Here is an 18,917-nt window from a genome sequence, read left to right as displayed (position 1 = left end):
TCTGAGGGACAAGGATTGTATCACAGAGTGAGCAGAGCACAAGGTGGTACTTACAGCTGATACAGTTGTGGCCTTGACTTCACAGCTCAGGGGATGCACAGGTTTACTGTGGCAGGCTTGAGTCTTGGGATGCTGTGACGACCTGGCCAGGTTATGGCAAATAGCAGCAGGGCTGGCTTCTCAGCTCAGCTTGCTGCTGCCAGCCCATGCTCTTCCACACCTCTGCTGGGCTGACACCTTTACAGGTGATGTCTGCGTCTCTTTTTACTTCTACAACAGCTTTTTGAGCTGGTGGATTTAAGTCTGTGTTTCTCTTTTTTTGATGGCCTCTAAAAGACTATGGTATAAGATGTGTCTCTATTGCCAGTCAGCATTTTATTGACTTTGTATCGGTTCATAAGCTGTACTCAAGGTTTTCTCAGAGCTTTCACCAGATGCTTCTCTGAGGCAATGATGCTTTTATCTGAGGTCACTATGATAACTGTGAGTAACCTGAATAAGTAAAGGTGGACAAAAGGCCAGTTTAAATAGTGTGGATACATCATTATCTTCAGTTCATGATCTTTTAAACCGAATTCCAGCCCATAACTCTCTGCTCTCCAAGCCATTTTGAATTAATGTTTACAGTAAGACATTGTAAATAGCAGAATTAACTCTTTTACTAGATTAATCAATATAAATTAATCAATTCAAATTGCTTTCCAATTAAAAAAGTCATTCAGGTTTTGCCTCAGTTCTGTAGAGTTCTTGGAAAGATTATGTATGGAAAAGCATAGACAAGAGGAGATTTTTTAGATATGTTACTTTGAAATGTTTTCCTTTTGTGCATCTCACGTTTACCAAGTCTGCAGTAGCTTCTTGGATTTAAGGATAATTTTATCCATATCGATTTCCCAACTTTTTTGACTATAAATATTTAATATACTACAAACTGTTGTAGACTTAGGATACTGGCAGTGCCTTACCTCTGCTTATTTCCCATGGCATGCTGTAGTACATAGAACAGATAACCTGTAGCTTTTGGAGGTACCTACTGTGGTTTTTTTTCTGGGCTTGTAGAGAATGGGATTTAGTGGCTTGGGTAAGTTTTCCTCATCCTGTGTTCCTAACTTGATAGTAAACTTAAATCATCAAGGAGAAATGGCATGAAGGTGACCCCAAAACTCCTGTGCAGATCCAGGGCTGCAGAGAGAAAATTTGTGTAATATGAAGGTGCAAGAATCATGGTAGGAAGGCAGAGTAGCTATGCAGATGATTTGCAGTGACACAGATTTCAGATAGAAAATAACTTTGGGTGCTCATGAATAATGTCCTGCTGGAGCTAAACGTGTATGCACATTTCATACAAGCCCCTGTTGTTATTTTTTTTTTAATGGAAAACCAAATCATACTTTATTACTGTTGGCTTTTAAGCCTACAGAAGTCATTTACTACAGCTGCTTTCTCTGGCAGATTTAGTAACATATTTATGTTAATAGGAATTACGGATGAACACCAAAAAGTAAATATAACTTTAGGATTTTATCCAAAATCAGCTAACTATCTGTAATGTTGCCCAATTAGATCAACATTCCTTTATTTAAATTACTCTATTTCAGTACCTTCCTGTCCAGCAATGAAGGCGTATCTTCAGTCCTGCCTGTGCTGTATAAGGGAATTTGAAAACAGCGGGACTGGAAGGAAACTTTGTGTATCTTGGCTGAAAAAACTGATGTTCCTGGTCTCTTTTCCCAGAGTCACAATTTTAAGCCTGTTGGTTTTGTAAATTCACACTGGTTTGTGCTGCACTTTTATTTCTGGAGACCTTGGGATGTGTTTTTCCCACTGATTCCGTGCTGGCAGTTTTGGCAGGCACTGAAAAAATTATGGGTGAAGGCAAAGCATTCAAGTGAAGTAGAGTAGGCAGCAGCTGTTAACATTATCAAATTGAAGTACCCTGAGTACAGTGCAGCTCTAAAGATTAAAATCTCACTGTGTTATATGAGCTCAGAATTCGTCTGTCAGTTTAGTGGCCACTGTTATTGATTTGGTGAAATCCTGGAAATGAAGCACTGTGAAGGGTGATGGGTGGGTTGCCCTGCCCAGTCCTAGCCCCTGGTGGTGTTGGAAAGCAAAGATATTGCTCTTTTTAATGTATTGAATGTTCTGCTCTCCAAATGTTATTTCATAACTCCTTGAAGTTTTTGGACATTCATCATCCAGAATTGCAACTGAAAACTGGGGCCCATTTCAAGAAGTTGTCTCTACTAACATGCCTCCACGTCCTGCTGAATCCATGGAGAGCCACAAATGTAGCTCAGGCTGGATTTTTAGCCATCAATTACACGTGCCACTGCTGAGGCCAAGAGGTGAGGAAAGACTCCCATCCGTCCTGCTGAGACCTCTGGGCCTCCAGACAAGGATGGCCATGTGCAGGCTCAGTGCTGGGAGGTGGTCCAGGCAACCCCCTCCCCACCAGCAACTTTGGCTAAAGCAGAGATACATGGAGGATGAGGTTGGACTTGGTTACAAGGTTGTTTGGAGAAAATACTCAGGCATCCCTTTATTCTGTAAAATTACATGAGGAATTTCAAGTGCTGGCAGGACACCTTGAATTTATGCAACTTTTCTGTTGCATAAATAAAAATTACCCATTGCAAAAAAGTGAAGATTTTGCTTTTGGCACCATGCAATTTTATACATGATGGTACTCTGCAAATAACTATTTTATATTAAATGAAAGGAATGTTTTTTAGCTTGCATTTAAAACCACTGTACAATGAAAGGTTGGATTTTTTTGATTATCTCCATGGTTTTGGCTGCAGAATAACATGTGTTGTATAAGCCATACAATAGGTACTGAAGAAGCATGTAACAATAATGAAACTGAAAGTCTTCTATAGCATGAAAGATTTTGCCATCTGCCACTTTAATATAATACAAATGGATTATCTTTCTCTCATGAAAATTATATATTAAATCTAAGACAGCCAGACAAAATAAATTGCGATTTAAGAAGTGGTGGAAAGTAGCGCAGTTAAAATTGAATTTGAGGAGTAGTTGATGGATGCTGTAAAATCCTTCCTAGAGAGGTTTCTGGAAGAGTGAAAGAAGGCAAGTATCTTAATTAAAATGTGTTGTAACAATTCTTTAATTTGGCTTCACATTTATCATAACAACGAAAAAGAAGCTAAGTACCCAATGCCTGTATCTCTAGTGGAATGCACATATGCCTTTCTAGCTTACGTTAATCTGGTTTTGTGGAAGTTGAAGTATTAAAACAGATTGTTAATGCTTCCATCTGGGTCCTATTCTTTCCTTGTGAATGAGCTGAACATTGCAGCAATTTGTTTGTATTTACTGCCTTTCTCCTCAACCTTATCACCAGCCCTCAGATAGCTCAGGGAAAGAAAAAGCTTATCCAAACTTGAGGGCTGCACAGTGCTGAGAAAGCAGGCAGCACACTAAGACCCTGGCAGCTTGTTGCATTTGCATCCCTGTGGGGTTTTTTTTTCCTGTCTTACCATTTTCATTTTTTGTAATAAGCAATAAAAAGAATTGATGATTCAGTGTGGGATGCAGGAGACTCACAGAAACTGGAATTGAGATGTCTCAACTTACCAGAAATTGGCTTTAAGCACAAAAACACGAGTGTTTAGAAAGGAGCAAAATACCTCTTAAATGAACTTACACAGAGATGATAGAAGATTGCAATGGGCACATGCAGAGTGTTAAGCATATTTGGTATCTTACTTTTTCTTACAGATAAGCTGTTCTCAATACTTTTTTTTGCAAAGCTAAGCAGTGGCACTATATAGGTAATGATTATGGGCTACTCCAATGAATGCACAAAGATAATTTAATTTCTCTGAGTAGTACCAGTGACTACAATGGCACTATTGCCATGTGTAAAGTTAGCCTGGAGCATAAGTGTGAGTGAAATTGAATTGTGGGAATGATTGAATATATGTACTTGATCTCTTGCAAAAAGGCTATCACATAACAGAAATACGAAAGCTTGGTGTAGATCTTCTGTTCTGGAAGATCAGTTACGGATTGTCTTGAAAAGTGGGTGTGAAATCTACTTATAATCCAGCATTGCAAAGCAAAAGAACTGGAAATGTAAGTGAAGAACCAGTTGTTAAGATACTGTGTTCTCCTATGGTTATGAAAATCTTTCATCTGAGGCTTTCAAAGCACTCGGTGCTTAAGTGAGCATTATGTATTCTTGTAGAAAGTACTGTTAGGTGCCGTCACGTGGAGCACTGAGATTACCAATGAGTGGTCAAGGATCATGCAATGAAATAATGAGCATTTGCAACTCCTAATACTTTCCTTAACCATGAGGAATTATTTGTCCTAATGCTCAGTGCTGGTCATAGGCTGCAGGATGGGCTCTGTCTGTGGCCATTGCGCACAAACTTTGTTGGCCAGTCCTACCTTCTGCCTGGAAGAACGAGAAGGGTATGGCTGTTCCTAGAAAAGTCAAGACTGTGCTAAGGAAACAGGAGATACTGTCTATTAATATAACTGGACTGGTCTCTGCAAAGAGAATCTCTTCAGGAGATTTGGAATAGAACATTCTCTAGCTCTTTTCTGTCTTCTGTCTCTTACCCTGCTTCCCAAAATCAAGATCCCTGTAGGTAAGTTTGTTCCATTCTGAGCATGTGAGACATCTCTATCAAAGCATTTCTACACTAGCATAAATGGAGTTTCCTTTGGGAGGCCATATTGCATAATTTATAATTAATAGACCAATGGTGAAGAATTTAAACTCGAAAATAATTGTGCCAAGATATGTGATTATTTTAAGACATTTCTGTGATTGTAGGGAAGTAGTTTATTGCTATATTTCTGAGTGAGCTGTGGACAGACTGTGCTAAGCATGGTATTAAAATGATGATGAACTAAAGGGAATTCACCTCAGCTGCTGCTGAAGGAACTCCTTTTCCTTGTACTCCACTAGAGGACCAGAGTACCATTGAGCCAGGCTCTCTCTGCCCAGTAACAGCAGGTTACAAATACCCCACATCCAAATCAGTGAATGAAATCTGTGAAGAATCCCTCTGCTAAAGGAAAACGCAGGAGTTATTTTTCCTTTAAAACCTGTGTGGGGACAGTGTGAGGAAAGAGCAGCTTGCAGATGTATTTGTAAAGTCTCAGAGAGGCCTTTGTTGGGTTGGCTGCACCAGCAGAGCTTTGCAGTGAGCGATGTGTGTGCCAAGCTCTCAGAAGTGGCCTGTCCCACGTGCCACTAGGTGGCACTTTAGGGACATGGCAGGCACTTGGTTTCCTTCATTATACGGGAACTGCATCACCAGAACTAGGGTTTTTTGGTTTTTGGGGGTTTTTTTTGGCGGGGGGGATGGTGGGGGAAGAGGGTGAGGGTCGGTCAGATGTAGCTATTTCTTTATTTTTACCAGCCCCTGCATCACTGGCTGCTGAGCTTTCTCATCCTCATGTCCTGGCAGCAGTGGCCAGCCCAGTGACCACAGCCAGCATGTGCCACAGCCCTGAGCATGGGCTGCAGGCTGTCCCTGACAGACATCACAGCACTCAGCTTGCAAAATACGTCTTGCTCTCACGGATTGTGAAATCTTACCCTTTTTGACATTTTCACTGTGTTTTATATTTGCTTTCACCAGAACACCAGGTTTACCCTTTCTTTTCTTTTTCAGCTCCCTTTGGTTTAAAACAGTATTCTCCTGCAATGAGACCATTAAAAAAAAAAAAAAAAAGGAAGAACAGAAAAAAGAGAGAGTGGTTCTACAAATTTTGGGTTATGTTTTTAAAAAAATTTTCTTTCCTCTCTAGGCCCTTATCTGACAGTGATTTCAGTTCTGATTGTTTGAAACAGACATCTTGGAATACCAGTCTGTTCAGTTACTTCTACACTGTTTGAACATACTAATTCTTCAAAAGCTGCATTTTTTTATCTGTACATAAATAACATGGAGTTGGTCGATGGTTTTGTATTTTTTATTCCTCTCCATTCTGTGGAGTAAGTTAATATATGCTTGCTTTTGATGCAAGGTTTAGTGTAGACTCCAACAAGAGTGTGAGCACGAGAAACTGCCTGTCTAGCCAGGTTAAGGCAGGTATCTAGTGCTCTCTGTCACTAAAAGGTCACTGAAAGCCCTTTCCTGTACCCTGGCACTGTTCTGTGCAGCAAAGCTATACTGTGAGGACTTTATAGTATGTGTATCTGTGGTCTCTCTGAAGAGCTGGGTTTACACTTACTGTCCCTAAATGAATGAATGGGTTGTCAAATTGATGTGGTCTAAACTTACTGTGTGGTTCTATTCATTATTTGAGCTTTGCCTTCCCCAAATTATTCATGAAACCCTTGTGGATTTTGCCAGGCTACTGTTAACAGTGCTTAGAGCCTTCATTTCTTTCAAATGTATAAAAGCAGTTGTAGAAATCAGGGAGGTTATGGGCTATTCAGCTTGCTGATAAAGAAATATTCTGTTGCATTCAGGACTTTTAAAGGTCTTTGATTTTTATAGGCGCACAAAAAAATTGCTTTTTTCCATTTCACTCTATTTGACCAGAAATCTACATTTACAGAGGAAGCGCTTCAATATATAAAAAGCTTTTCAAAATTCAAATGTTAGCATCCATTAGTTATTAATTTATTTTTTTAAAATTGAGATATTCATATTCAAATACTGGAAATATTACAGTGCGAGGGGCTCTTTGGAGTTTTTTAACCATCAAGTAACACGACAGATGTAGCACACTTAAAAAGGGTGGGAGAGAAAATGTTAGACACAAATCTTGTCAGTCCCTCTCTTCCCTCTCTCCTGAGGAATTTCACATGCATTTTAAAGAAACTAATTTCAAAACTTCCACCTCTGTGCACTTGTTTGATATTGTATGGTTGGAGAAGAGCAGTGCCACAGAACCACATTTCCCCTGCACCTTTCTGTACAGCTCTTACTGTGCCTGTTATGGAAAAAATAAAAATGGTATGGAAAAGTTCTTCCTTTTTAAATATACCAAATTCAGTGCTTTCTGTTGTTTTTATTTAACTTACACTTAAGCACTTGGAAACTTGTGACTGCTACAGAGCTTGGTGGGCCTATGCAGAAACCTCTTGGCAACAGTGAGTTAGGTTCTTTGGTGTGCAACAAATGGTTATTATGGCTAAAATCCTGGCCTCTTAAAAGTTTGAGGTTTGCCCTATGCTTGGTTTTAAACACAGGCTTTCACCTGTGTAGAAATGAGCTTCCTTTGAGGAGGGAGGAGGATTGCAGGTTGCCCCTGCTGCCTGGGGGCCATTGCCAGCCTGCCTCCAACTTGGCAGAAGCTGGGAAAGAGGAGGAGAGGCTGTTTGTCAGTGCCAATTGGCCCCAACCTCCTGCTCCTGCCTGCCTTCCCCATCTTAGAGAGGCAGCCCATACCTTCTGGACAGAAAACAGCCACACCATGTTTATAATACCATGTTTGCTGCTGTGCACCTGGGGACAGGCAGTTCTAAATCCTGCCACCCTACCTGGTGCTGTGCCCTGTCCTGGTGGAGGAAATCAAAAGGTGTCAAAAACTTTAATGAGAGGCAAAGCAAAGGATTAACTCTCTGCTTTAATTTGCTTCTCAGTCAGATAATTTGGGAATCAGGTGTTTCGTTTTGCAGATGTGTAGATCTGGATGGTGAGTTTTCAGCTGGGTTTCTGTTTGAAATGTGAGAAGGGAGGAGGGAAGACTTGTCTGCTTTTTTATGATTCGTGTTTTCAGTAACTTTGCTGGAATTTTTGGTATGATTCTGGCTTTCTCACTCCAGCCTCACAAACTTCAAAGACAGAGGCTTACGCCTATGAATTTTCATTGGCTTCAGGTGATAATAAGGTGACAGGGCATATCCAAGATATTTCTAGGTTTTTTCCACTCTCTTAGTTTTTCTCAGAGTATTTAGGATATAATGGTAATTCTAGAAGAAATTCTGGGTACTGGATTGTTTACATTCAGAGACATGGTTCCTGATGCTTCACTAAAAAAACTTTTCTCCCATTTTCCCAGCGCAATGAAATGCAAGAATATGGTTTCATTAAAAATCTGCAAAAGATATATGTCATCCATTCAGCTGTCAACCTAGATCTCCATTTTCCCTACTGTTGAATTGTTAAAGTAACTTTTCTTTTGTGTCTAACTTTTCCTTTCATTGGCTTTATTGCATGTGACTGCTAGTCATTTTCTGGGTGTAGCAATGACTGATTTGTTGTTGCAGACAGAGCAACCATCTGAGGTTGAATTACACCCTCAGATGAACAGACCCCCATCGCAGGCAGAAGAAAACAGTTCAGCAAAAAAGGTGAGATCTGCACACATTGTACCATTATGGAGTGATTTGCCTTCATCAACAAACTTGGTTATTTTAAGTTTAAAAGCAATTAAACTGAGGGTTAGGGTTATGTTTTTACATGTTTACCTTCTCTGGAGGTCAAGACACTGGAGAGAGCTGTGATCATATGTGACATCAACTAGGATAAATCATTAAGAAACCTCTTAGTATGTACACATTGATGCACGTGCTTTGAGAGAGGCAGCTTGCCATTTATTTCAAATCAATAGGGGTTTGTGGAGCCTTAGGGAAAACAAAAAGAGTTTGATTGTACTCCAGCCCTGTCTCACTGTAGTTCCTCCATTGTGATGCACTTCTTGGTTTCAGTTATTGAAGATTTGATTCTGATGTAAATACATCTGTTTGCTAGAGGTGAGGATATGCCACTAAAAGGAGAGATTGTTCAAGACCTGCAGTTTCTAATATGTTTTTGTATGAACCTATAATTAGTAAAATTAAGCACTGAAATTAAAATGGCACACTTCAAAGTCCCTTGCTTAGGGATGGAGTGGCCTTATCAGTGGCTGTGAGCATTTTCCCTCTCCTGGTCATGCTCTGACCACCTCCTTCCACCATCCCCAGCCAGAACAGGTTTGGATAGGGGGCAAATATAGATCCTCCCCATTCTGGCCCCTCCTGCAGCCAGGCAGCATCTGCAAGACATTTACTGAGCCCAGCCAAGAACTTTTGCCATGTGCTGGATGTGCCATGCTCAGGGAGCACCATCACACTTCTTAGTGTAACAGGCTGTTACAGTGTCATTATTTTCTGTATGTGACAGGGTTTTCTGGGCAGTGTCCTTGCTCTGCTTGTGCTCATCATATGCTACTTCTAGCCTGGCCCTGCTATTCCCTTGCTCTGCTTTGTAGCCCTGCTGGGGAAATGAAGTCCTTATGGTCCACCTCCTTCATGCTCACCCTCATCCCACCTGGTTCCCTAAACTGCAGTGAAGCCCCAGGCTGTGGGAGGCAGGTGGTTGTTGCACTCTTGACCCACCTTCCAAAGCCTGCTGGCAGCAGCCAGCCAAAGAGCCCCTGCCGAGGGATCTGCTTGGACCATTGCTTACAGCGTTGTGGTTTGAAGGGAGGAGGGATTTATCCTGTGGTTTTAGTAGGGTTTGGGCAGTTTAAGGTAGACTGGGATTGTGTGTTTGGCACTGTAGTTGTGGAAGGCATATGCAAGTTCCTCCCTTGCTGTATGGGGTGTGTTTGCAGGGAGCTGTGTCTGTGCAGAGGGTTTCAGAACACGGCATTATCAGAGATCTGTGCACTCCTGATCTGCTGATATCCTGATCAGAACATCTGATAATATTTTTAGATGTTTTCAGTAATTACACAACTGGTTTTTAATGTTTAAACCTTTTTCCTTATAATTCAAATTCTTTTAATAATTGCAGTCCTTCTAATATGAATGATTGATGATCTTATATTGATATCTTACATTTTGTATCACTCATAGTAGTCTCTTGTGAGTCAGGCTGCTTACTACAGTGTAATTACCCTTGTAATTGCTTTGTCATAAAATGTTTCCCCATTATTTTTTTTTCCTATTTTATTAACAATTGGCGAAAACACAGTAGTGAAGGAAATCTAGCCCAGTAAAATGTGTGATATTGAAATTTGGTCTTTGGTTTTGTCTTTGCTGAAAAAACATGTCTCAAGTCAGTTCAAATTTTTGAGTCCTGACTTTCTCATTCATGAAATGAGGCAGTAATAGTTATATCCCTTGTAAAATAGATCTAATAATAAAACACACTGAAGAGGATATGTTTATGTTTATAATTTAAATCAGCTATAAGGTGGTAAAATTACTTCTCATTGCAAAAGAAAGGGTGTCTTCATTTATAATGATGAAAACACTTCTTACCACTGAAGTCATAAAAATCCAAGACTCTGCTCTACCTAGAAAACCCAGACTATTTCTTTGCTGTAACTTATCAAGAGAAATAGCTGGCCTTCTCTACTTCAACACATTAATTTTGCATGGATAATTTCATGTATTTGTATTTCAAAACTGTATGCAGTGTTTTTTCACGTAAGAGAGCAGGGGAGAAGGGAGAGGCTCCACGCCAGATGTGTGAGGCAGTAAGTTGGAATACAAGTGATTGATTATTGATTCTGTCCAACTGAGCATAGTCAAAAATAAATCTTCCTCTGTTTTTAATGCTTTTGGGTCAACCAGGGGCTAGTACATGTGTTTATACCCCTGCCTCCACCTCCACCCCATGCACACTAAGCTATAAAACCAGTTATGAAGAGCCTGTTGTCCAGATGAAGGCAAAATACCCTTTCATTCATGAAGGGGTTGCAGGAGTTACTGTTCCTTTTTCAGTCAGAAACCTGAGAGGCTATTACCAAATTGGAATTAAGCTCTGCACATCTTTAAATTATGAAATCTTTAACCAGCTGTCAGCAATTTATGTGTCACAAGAATTCTCCAGCCTAATGATGGGGCACATATGGCCTGACTTAATGTTGCTGTGTTTTTTTCCTTTCAGGAGGTTGTTCTTGCTCAACCACCCTCCAAACCTGCCCGCAGGAAGCTCCGGACAGAGGCACAAGGGCTGGAGACCCCTGAGCTTTCTCCCACTATAAATGTGACTTCATCCCTGCCAGCAGTCAAGCCTCACCTCCCAGTCCAAAAGTAAAAACCTGTACCAAGCATGTCAAACTGAAATATGAGATCTGATATAGCAGGGTTTGCTCTTTGTGTAATTTTGTGTTTAACAGTTCTGTTTCTGAGAATGCTTCACAAGGTACAGGTCTCTGAAATCTACATCAGTCTTCTCAAATGCAGACTAAGCTTGTAGTGACTGTCAGTGGTATTTTGTAAGTAGATAACCTCTTCAAAGTTGTTCTACTTCTGTACCTGGTAGACATGTATGAGGAGCAAGCCTAGCTGTTCAACCATCTCTAACACAACTTCATTTATATGTGACAATGTGTGTTTCTGCCTTGCATGTGTCTTCTGGAATTTTGCTCCTTCATGGAAACAGATATGACCACATAAATGCCCAGGAAGCTGAGTCATGAAAGGCTTGATGTTGGTCATATGATATTTCTTCATTGCAAGGCATGTTAGAAATGAGCTTGCCACTGGTGGGAGATGAGCCACAGACCACTTGTAGTCCCTCCGATAATGGCCAAACCCAAGATGTGTTGTTTGCTCTCGTAAATACAGCTGTCAAAGCTGTCAGCAACAAAGACTTGTAGGGATTTCACTCTATGTATATTTAATAGTGGTGGAGAAGGGGCTGTACAGATGGTAAGTGAAGGCACTGAAACCCTGTTGGGGTCCGTGCAGCTCTCTCAGCTGAAGCACTGTGCAAACATTATACCCCACCATCACCCAGGGCCTTGCAAAAGACATCTGATTCAGTCTGAAACAAAATCACGCTGCCCAAATCAACTGAGCGTTTCTTGGCAGACTGTTTATCAGTAGACTGAATCTGTGCTGCATAATTGGAGATTAGAATAAGTAATAAGACTCCTAGGATGCTCTTGAAGTACTATTTTGTGCTTTGGGAGTGCATATTCCATAGTGGTTCAAAGATAACTGCATTTGTTAACATCTCAATCCTGTCTTGTCTATATTTCTCCTAAAATGTTAAAATGGCCACAGACATATATTGCTTTTATTTTGTTTTTCCTATAATTTATAGCCTATGGAGAGTAGTTTGCAGGAAAATAGTGAAGCAGAAAACTGACAGTTCACTGGAAGATAACAACACAAAGTCCTGTCACTGTGCTGTGCGTCTATTGCAAAAATCAGTGTCATCAGCTCTGTTAAGAGAGAAGGGCTAATGAGGATTGTGTGCCACTGGACCTTATTTAAATAGGGCATCTGTTTTAGATCCAATCTGGTGTTAAAGGGTTCTTGTTTCCTCATGTGAAACTTGAAAATAATCTGTTTGGAAAGGGACTTGGGTATTCATTCAGTATTTTCTGTGTTTTCTTTCTTTTTTGCTGTTATCTTTCTTGCTTTGAATAGGTTGGTACTTATGTACAGCTGTCTCCTTTTATACCTGTCCACATAGCTGTTATTTCCTCCAGATCAGTTAGCACTGCCTATGAAGCAATAAAAATTCTTAATTAACAAAACAAGTTCTTAAAATAAAAAAGGTACATCCTTTATTTTAGCTGCAAAAGAGTTGACAGAAGCCAATCCGTCACCTTCCTGTTTGTGATGTCACAAGGTTTTGGTGGAAATGACCGTTTTGTATAAAAGAAGTATTAATTTCTGAAGTAAAGAAACATCAGAATTCTGAGAAAATTCTGAGAAAAAGAAACATCAAAAATTCTGAGACAGAATTTTCATGCCAATGTCCTTTCTTTCTGTATGGAATGGTTTTTGTATTTTCTGTTAACTACTCCTGACTGTTTAAATTCTACAAGTCTCTGAAAACAGCTAATGCAGAGATGCTGCAACAAGCACAGCTGTGCAGGGATCATTCTTAAACTCAATGAGAATGCAGTGATTTTGAAATAATTGATATGGCCTAAATTATTTCTGTCATTCAGGTTAAGAAGTTTCAAATATTCCACCTGATTCAGCCACCTCATTTCAGCGTTACATTTTTCTTCTTTTAAATCTGTAGTTTGTACCATGTCTTTGAAGTGTAGTCCAGGGTGCAGAAAGTTAGGCAAAATGGGTGGCTGTTCTTCTGGCATCAGCCAGTGTTGAGACTCTTAATTGAAATGTCTTGTATCTATCTGTCTGGCAGACAGTCTTCCAAGCAGAAAAGGGCTATTCAGACCGCTATACGAAAAAACAAAGAAGCCAATGCTGTGCTCGCCAGGTTGAACAGTGAGCTCCAGCAGCAGCTGAAGGTAAGGAATGCATTGAAAATCAGTGACAAAGCTCCCTGCAGTCACTACATGTCACCTCCAGCAGTATTAAAATCAGAGCAAAATATAGGACAGTAATTGAAATAAGCACAGATATGAAAGCTTTTAATGAGAACACATTGCCATCATTCCTTGGGTCAGGTCTTGTTTGCTTCCGTCTTCAGCAGGCCAGTACTGTTACCTGTGCTTTGCAGTAGGAAAAGACAGATAAGTTTGTCTAAGTTCACAGAAGAGAACTGAACTTGTCCTTTGAGTTATATTGCAGTCTGGAAGCTTTCTGATAGAGCAGAGCTCTGCTGTTTTTATGGAGACCAGAAGACTTGATGGGTACTCCTCAGGCACATCTTGCCCTGAGGCTGAGGGTTCAAGTGCACTCCCACTCTGGGGCTCTGAGCCTGCCCAAATGGGAACCTGGAGGAGCTGCAGTCCAGCCCAGCTCCACACTGGCAGGGAGCCCCCTCATGGGAGGTCAGCGAGAGCCTGCCTGGAGCAGGGTGGTGCGTGTGAGCATCCCAGGAGTTCTAACACACCTCTCCTCCTGCAGGAGGTTCACAAGGAACGCATTGCCTTGGAAACACAGCTGGAGCAGCTACGTCCTGTCACCGTCTTGTGACTGCCCACACGGCCATGCACGAGCAGAGCAGTGTCCAGCAGCCCTGCAAGGAGAGTTCTGTGCAGCTGAGCAGGGTCTCTGCCAAGGCAGTGGGGAGGACTGGCCTTGCCGGGTCTCTCTTCACCCCATTTATGCACATTTTGCCTTTGCAGGTGAGGAAGGTACAGAACCAAATACCTGACTATGGAATATTTCTGAGTGGGGGATGCTTTGCCTTTTTTCCTCCCCCTTCCTAGCCTAATGTGTAAATGCAGTTTATCACTGAAATGAATAACCTGAGAGTATTTTATTTATGTAAAGAATTCCTGATTTATATGCGTTTTGGCAGCACCTTCTGCCCCGATCATTAAGAGGTACAGAGTTCCTGAGTTCTTGCTTAAATTGAAAACTCATCCTCTGAGATGTGCTTCTGGATGTTACTGATTCCTGTAGGATTGTATCATTGTAGAGTACCTGTGGATTTAACATACCATAGGAATAGAACTTGCAAGATGTATAGAATCTTTATCCTTAATCACATGTCAAATAATTATTTTCTTAGTACTGTTTATTATGCAATCACGGATGTATTTTAATGTTAGAGAACTTGTATTTTATTAGTTCAAGTCATATAAGAGAACAGTAAAAAAATACTAAAATATAATTATTTTGGAAATTAGGAAAAAAATCTTTTTGAGCTACAGCTGTTTCTAATCACCAGTATTTGAGCACTTGCTTGCAACTACCAGTGTCTCTGCATTCTTTTAGCATGCTTGAGATGACTGGTGTATAGCTTTTTTCTTTTCTTTTTCTTCTTTAACCAGTAGTGTACTTCTAACAAGAGGTTAAAAATGCATTCAGGGCACTTTTATAAAACCTATTCTATGTACATTCTTATTAGTCTGCTTTGTTGTCTTAATAGCTGCTGGTATGTTTTAAGGATGTGTACAAGAATTGTACTTCCAGAAGAGGGAAGACAGCAGAAGTGCTATGTATGAGGCTATAAAATGTGAGATGGAAGTAATTGCCTTTTACAGCAGGCTTTTGTTAAGGTTCCTTTGCACATCAGTGGAGATGCTAGTGGTAGGAGAAAGCTGCTAATGCCCAACTATTTTCTAAATGAGGAAGCAAAGATTAATCTTTAACCTGCATTTGATCCATGGATGCAGTGGTTGGTGGCTTTGGTCTCAATTCTTACAGTGGAAGCTGGTTAATGAATGTTGCTGTATTTCTTGGGGCAATACTCTTGGACTGGGTGACTTCAGACATAAAGATGTCAACCCTGCTCCCACCATGGCTATGGTGTGCTTTATTGGGATGTCACATACCTGTTGTCCATCTTAAACATGACCCTGCACGTGTCTCACTGCCCTAATTTAAGTGTATGTGGTCGCCTTGCAGAAACAGTGCAGTAATTTTGTCACCCTTGTGGGTGTGATGCTTGCTCCCTGTAGCTGTAGGACAGTCCTGGGGCCAAGAGGGAGGAGAAGCAGGTTTGAATCAGCTGGGTAACCTTTCCTTGGGGCATCATGGAATGGCTGCCATGGCATATCAGAGGGCACCAGAGCTGCCAAAAGTTGAGAGATAGGAAAGGCATCACTGGGAGTGCTTAAAGTGGTAAGGAAACAATCTACTTTTGCTGAAAGGAATGTGGAAGGGGGACGTGAATACAGAAGTCTGCAGGTGAAAATAAGCATTGGCAGAATTGTTACTAAAAGTCTGTTTTTGTAATGCACTCTTTTTGATTCAACTAAAGATCACTGTGCCAACAAGAAACAATTGTTCTTCTGGATTTGGGACTTATGTGGCTGTTGCATAGCTGAGGTCAGTCAGGTGGTCATTCCTCATCAGTGACAAAATGTGAGGAATGCAAGCTTTTCTGAGAATCTGCAAAAGAGCCTCCGCCCTCTTGCTAATAGTGGTATTGCTGAGAATTTATCATCATTTATTTCAGTTGTTCATAATACTGCTGAGTCATTCCTGAGATTTAATGAGGTTAAGTGGTCGCCCTGTTTGCTTTTTAGTTCATATATTGTTATTTGGTTAATAAGCCCTTACTATTTCATAGGAAATAATCATATGGCACACTTATTTTTTCTTTAATGGGTGATTTTTTAAGGAAGGCTTTTAAATGATTACAAGGAAGTGTGCACGTTGCATTTTTAAGGCAGTGGAGGACTTTTTCATGTTTGATAGGAGCTTCCTTTGAAATAATCTCTTGTTTATTTCACCTGAGTTATTCATGGAATATATGCTGTTCAAGGGAAGAGTGGAAGGGTCTGCTTTATACTGTTGTTTTCAAATGTCTTCCTTGTAAGATCCAGGAGTTTTTTTCATTTACTGGAAATTATGATACATGCTTAGCCAACAATGAAATACTTGCTTGGCTGTTATTTTACCACTGGATTAATAAATAAAAGTATCTAACAATCTCTGCATTTTTAGCATTGCAATCAAATGCCTTCAATGACTAGAATGTGAGTTGATTTGTATTCTTTTTGGTGAAATGTCAGCCATGATGATGATACACCACACACTGGTAAAGTGAAATATCAAGGAGAGGTGTCGATCTGTTATACATATGATGCAGGAGGTCACTCTTCTGTGTGTCTCAATGGATAAGCATTTATGATAGCCCACACAAAATGAAAAAAATGTGTCTGTTCTTGGGAAGCTGTTAGCATTTTGAGGAGAGAAGGCATAATGAAGCAGACAGTGCTTCTGGCAGTTGCTCCATGCAGCCATGCTCATGGCTACTGTTAACAGGCCCTGGCTGCTCCACATTCACATCTAAAGCCAGTATTACAGATTTTCTTCAAAACTACTTTTTCTTTAGAAAAATGTGGGTGGAGCAAAATCATCATTTCTTGCAGAACTTTCTTAAACTTTGGATGGGAGATGCTCCTACATCTAAAAGCATTTGGTCAGAAAGGGAGACCTCACAGTCTTAATGTTCAGAGTACTTTCCTGACCTACAGGTGAGTGATCAGCTTTAAGCCCCTGACATCCTTGACCCAGAACAGCAACTAAGGTCTGCCTGCCCCAGCTGCCAGCCTGATGAAGGAGTGGGATCACATTCCCATGCATGAGCTCTCACTGTCCTCGGTTTGTGGTTTCTGTGGGTACTTGAGCAGAGCACAACATGCTCAGTAAGAGAGGATAAATGGGAACAGGTGCACAGCATCTTTGCATCTGACAGGATGTGCTGGCCATGAGCCATCAAGTCTTCAGTGGGCAAATAAATATTGTTGTCTGCAGGACAGGGCTAGGCAGAGCAGATAAGGATCTTTGTCAGTGTGTGTGTAAGTGTACACTCAGGTGTATTCCTTTTGTTCATGCATTTCTTTATTGGGTCTGTTAACTTTCATATCACCTGATACCTATATTTGTTTCAATCTATGGTAATTCCACGGTGAAAAAAGAAAAATGCCAGCTAAGTGTAGTGACTGATTGCCTTTGTAGATAAGCCATTTTTATTTGAGCCTTCCAAAATAAATACTGACCTGGTAATTAAGCAAGGCAAACAGTTTCCATTTCTGAGGCATTATTTTATTAAACAAACTACCTGTGAACACACATTAATTCTTAAGGATCAATGTCCTTCTCCTAGTTATTAATATTATACTAGGGTGCAGTGGAAACATTACCAGCTCTATCCAGAAAGTCCTCAGTTCTCCCTTCCAGAGAGTTATGGTGATGTAACAAAACTGTGCTTAGTCAAGGCAGCCTTGTTACTGGTACATAGTTGGATGTCCTGTCAAAGTCAAAATATTATCTTCAGACTGCATGGCAGTAGTTTTCCTGATGGAAATTCCATATCCACGTCAGGGAATTGGTTTGGCTATCATCCAGACAGTTCCTGCTTGACAGATGATCAGGGGGCTGGAGCACCTCTCCTATGAAGACAGGCTGAGTTCAGGTTGTTCAGCCTGGAGAAGAGAAGGCTCTGGAGAGACCCTGTAGCACCTTTCAGTACCTAAAGAGGCTACAGGAGAGCTGGAGAGGGACTTTTTATAAGAGAATGCAGTGATAGGACAGGGGGGAATGGTTTCAAACTGAAAGAAGGCAGGTTTGGATTAGATATAAGGAGGAAACTCTTGACTGTGAAGGTGGTGAGACACTGGAAGAGGTTGCCAGAGAAATTGTGGCTGCCCCATCCCTTGAAGAGTTCAGGGCCAGGTTGGATGGGCCTTTGAGCAACCTGAATAGTGAAAGGTGTCCCTGTCCACAGCAGGGGGGGTTGGAACTAGGTGATCTTTATGGTCCCTTCAAATCCAAACCAGTCTCTGATTCTACAACACTGCCAAGGCTAGCCAGCATAGGGTGATGAGGCTGTGCATGGTAAAATGACCACAAAGAGATGGTTGGGATTTGGAAACCTTCACAGGAAGCATTTAGAATGGGCATAATGTGAAAGTTGCCTGTTGGTGGTGCATAGGTTGCTTTCCTCCCAGCTGAGCTTCCAAACCAGGAGGAAGAAATCCTGTAAAAGTTGCTATCTGGAAAAAGAGGGATGTCTATTTTCCATCAGCCTTTCAGTCTTCAGCATACAGTCCTTGACAAGAAAATACATGAGTTCGTGAAGCAACATATTTTATTGACTAAAGAGTAAAGTATTTTTTTCAGGAAAAAAAGTAAATCTTAGTGATTTCGTATCTTTGAAAAGAGATGATGTATTTTGAAGCTTTTTTCAGCTATCTTGATATGTGCTATGAACATATGCATTATGTTTTACTCTGTTACTGATTTTTTGATATAAAAAAGTTGTATTGCAAGTGTTATGGTTGTTAATCTAAAAAAATACCCCAAGGCTATTATATATTTGAATTTTAACTTATAAATTAGATAGCCAGATTTAAGTAATTTGTTTTCACAGCTGCAGACTGTCCCCGCGGTAAGCTGCGAAATGTATAGTGTTCTATACTATGCCCATCTAATTTTGGAAAATGTATGTGATATGAAGCTGGGTGCTGCATTAAAATAAAAGTGTCCAATGAGTTCAAATTGTCTTGCTTTTGTGGTTTATTTAGGATGTTGATGGTACAGATCTGCCAGGAGACCAGAAACTGTGACACCCAGTGGAAAAAATACCATGTTGAAATGGCTGACCTTCAGCTTTGAAAGATGAAATCACTTACATTGGGATTGTGTGTACACA

At 40.6% G+C, this 18,917-nt stretch overlaps 1 protein-coding gene across 4 annotated transcripts in view; it reads left to right on the top strand.

The window, feature by feature from the left end:
- REPS2 (RALBP1 associated Eps domain containing 2) overlaps window positions 1–18,763 on the top strand; it is a 95,681-nt gene extending 76,918 nt beyond the window's left edge. For 3 of the 4 annotated variants that reach the window (XM_015638261.2, XM_015638251.3, XM_015638285.1), the window contains 4 exons: window positions 8,207–8,290; window positions 10,818–10,963; window positions 13,044–13,149; window positions 13,712–18,763. In XM_015638261.2, the coding sequence (XP_015493747.1) occupies window positions 8,207–8,290; window positions 10,818–10,963; window positions 13,044–13,149; window positions 13,712–13,780 (405 nt within the window). In that variant the 3' untranslated portion in view covers window positions 13,781–18,763. The remainder of the gene's footprint in view (window positions 1–8,206; window positions 8,291–10,817; window positions 10,964–13,043; window positions 13,150–13,711) is intronic. The other variant, XM_015638271.2, reaches the window with a different exon arrangement.
- The last annotated feature ends 154 nt before the right edge of the window (window positions 18,764–18,917 follow it).

This window comes from Parus major, chromosome 1 (genome assembly GCF_001522545.3).
Source record: "Parus major isolate Abel chromosome 1, Parus_major1.1, whole genome shotgun sequence".
Taxonomy (NCBI): Eukaryota; Metazoa; Chordata; class Aves; order Passeriformes; family Paridae; genus Parus; species Parus major.
This window is presented reverse-complemented; position numbering and strand designations above follow the sequence as displayed.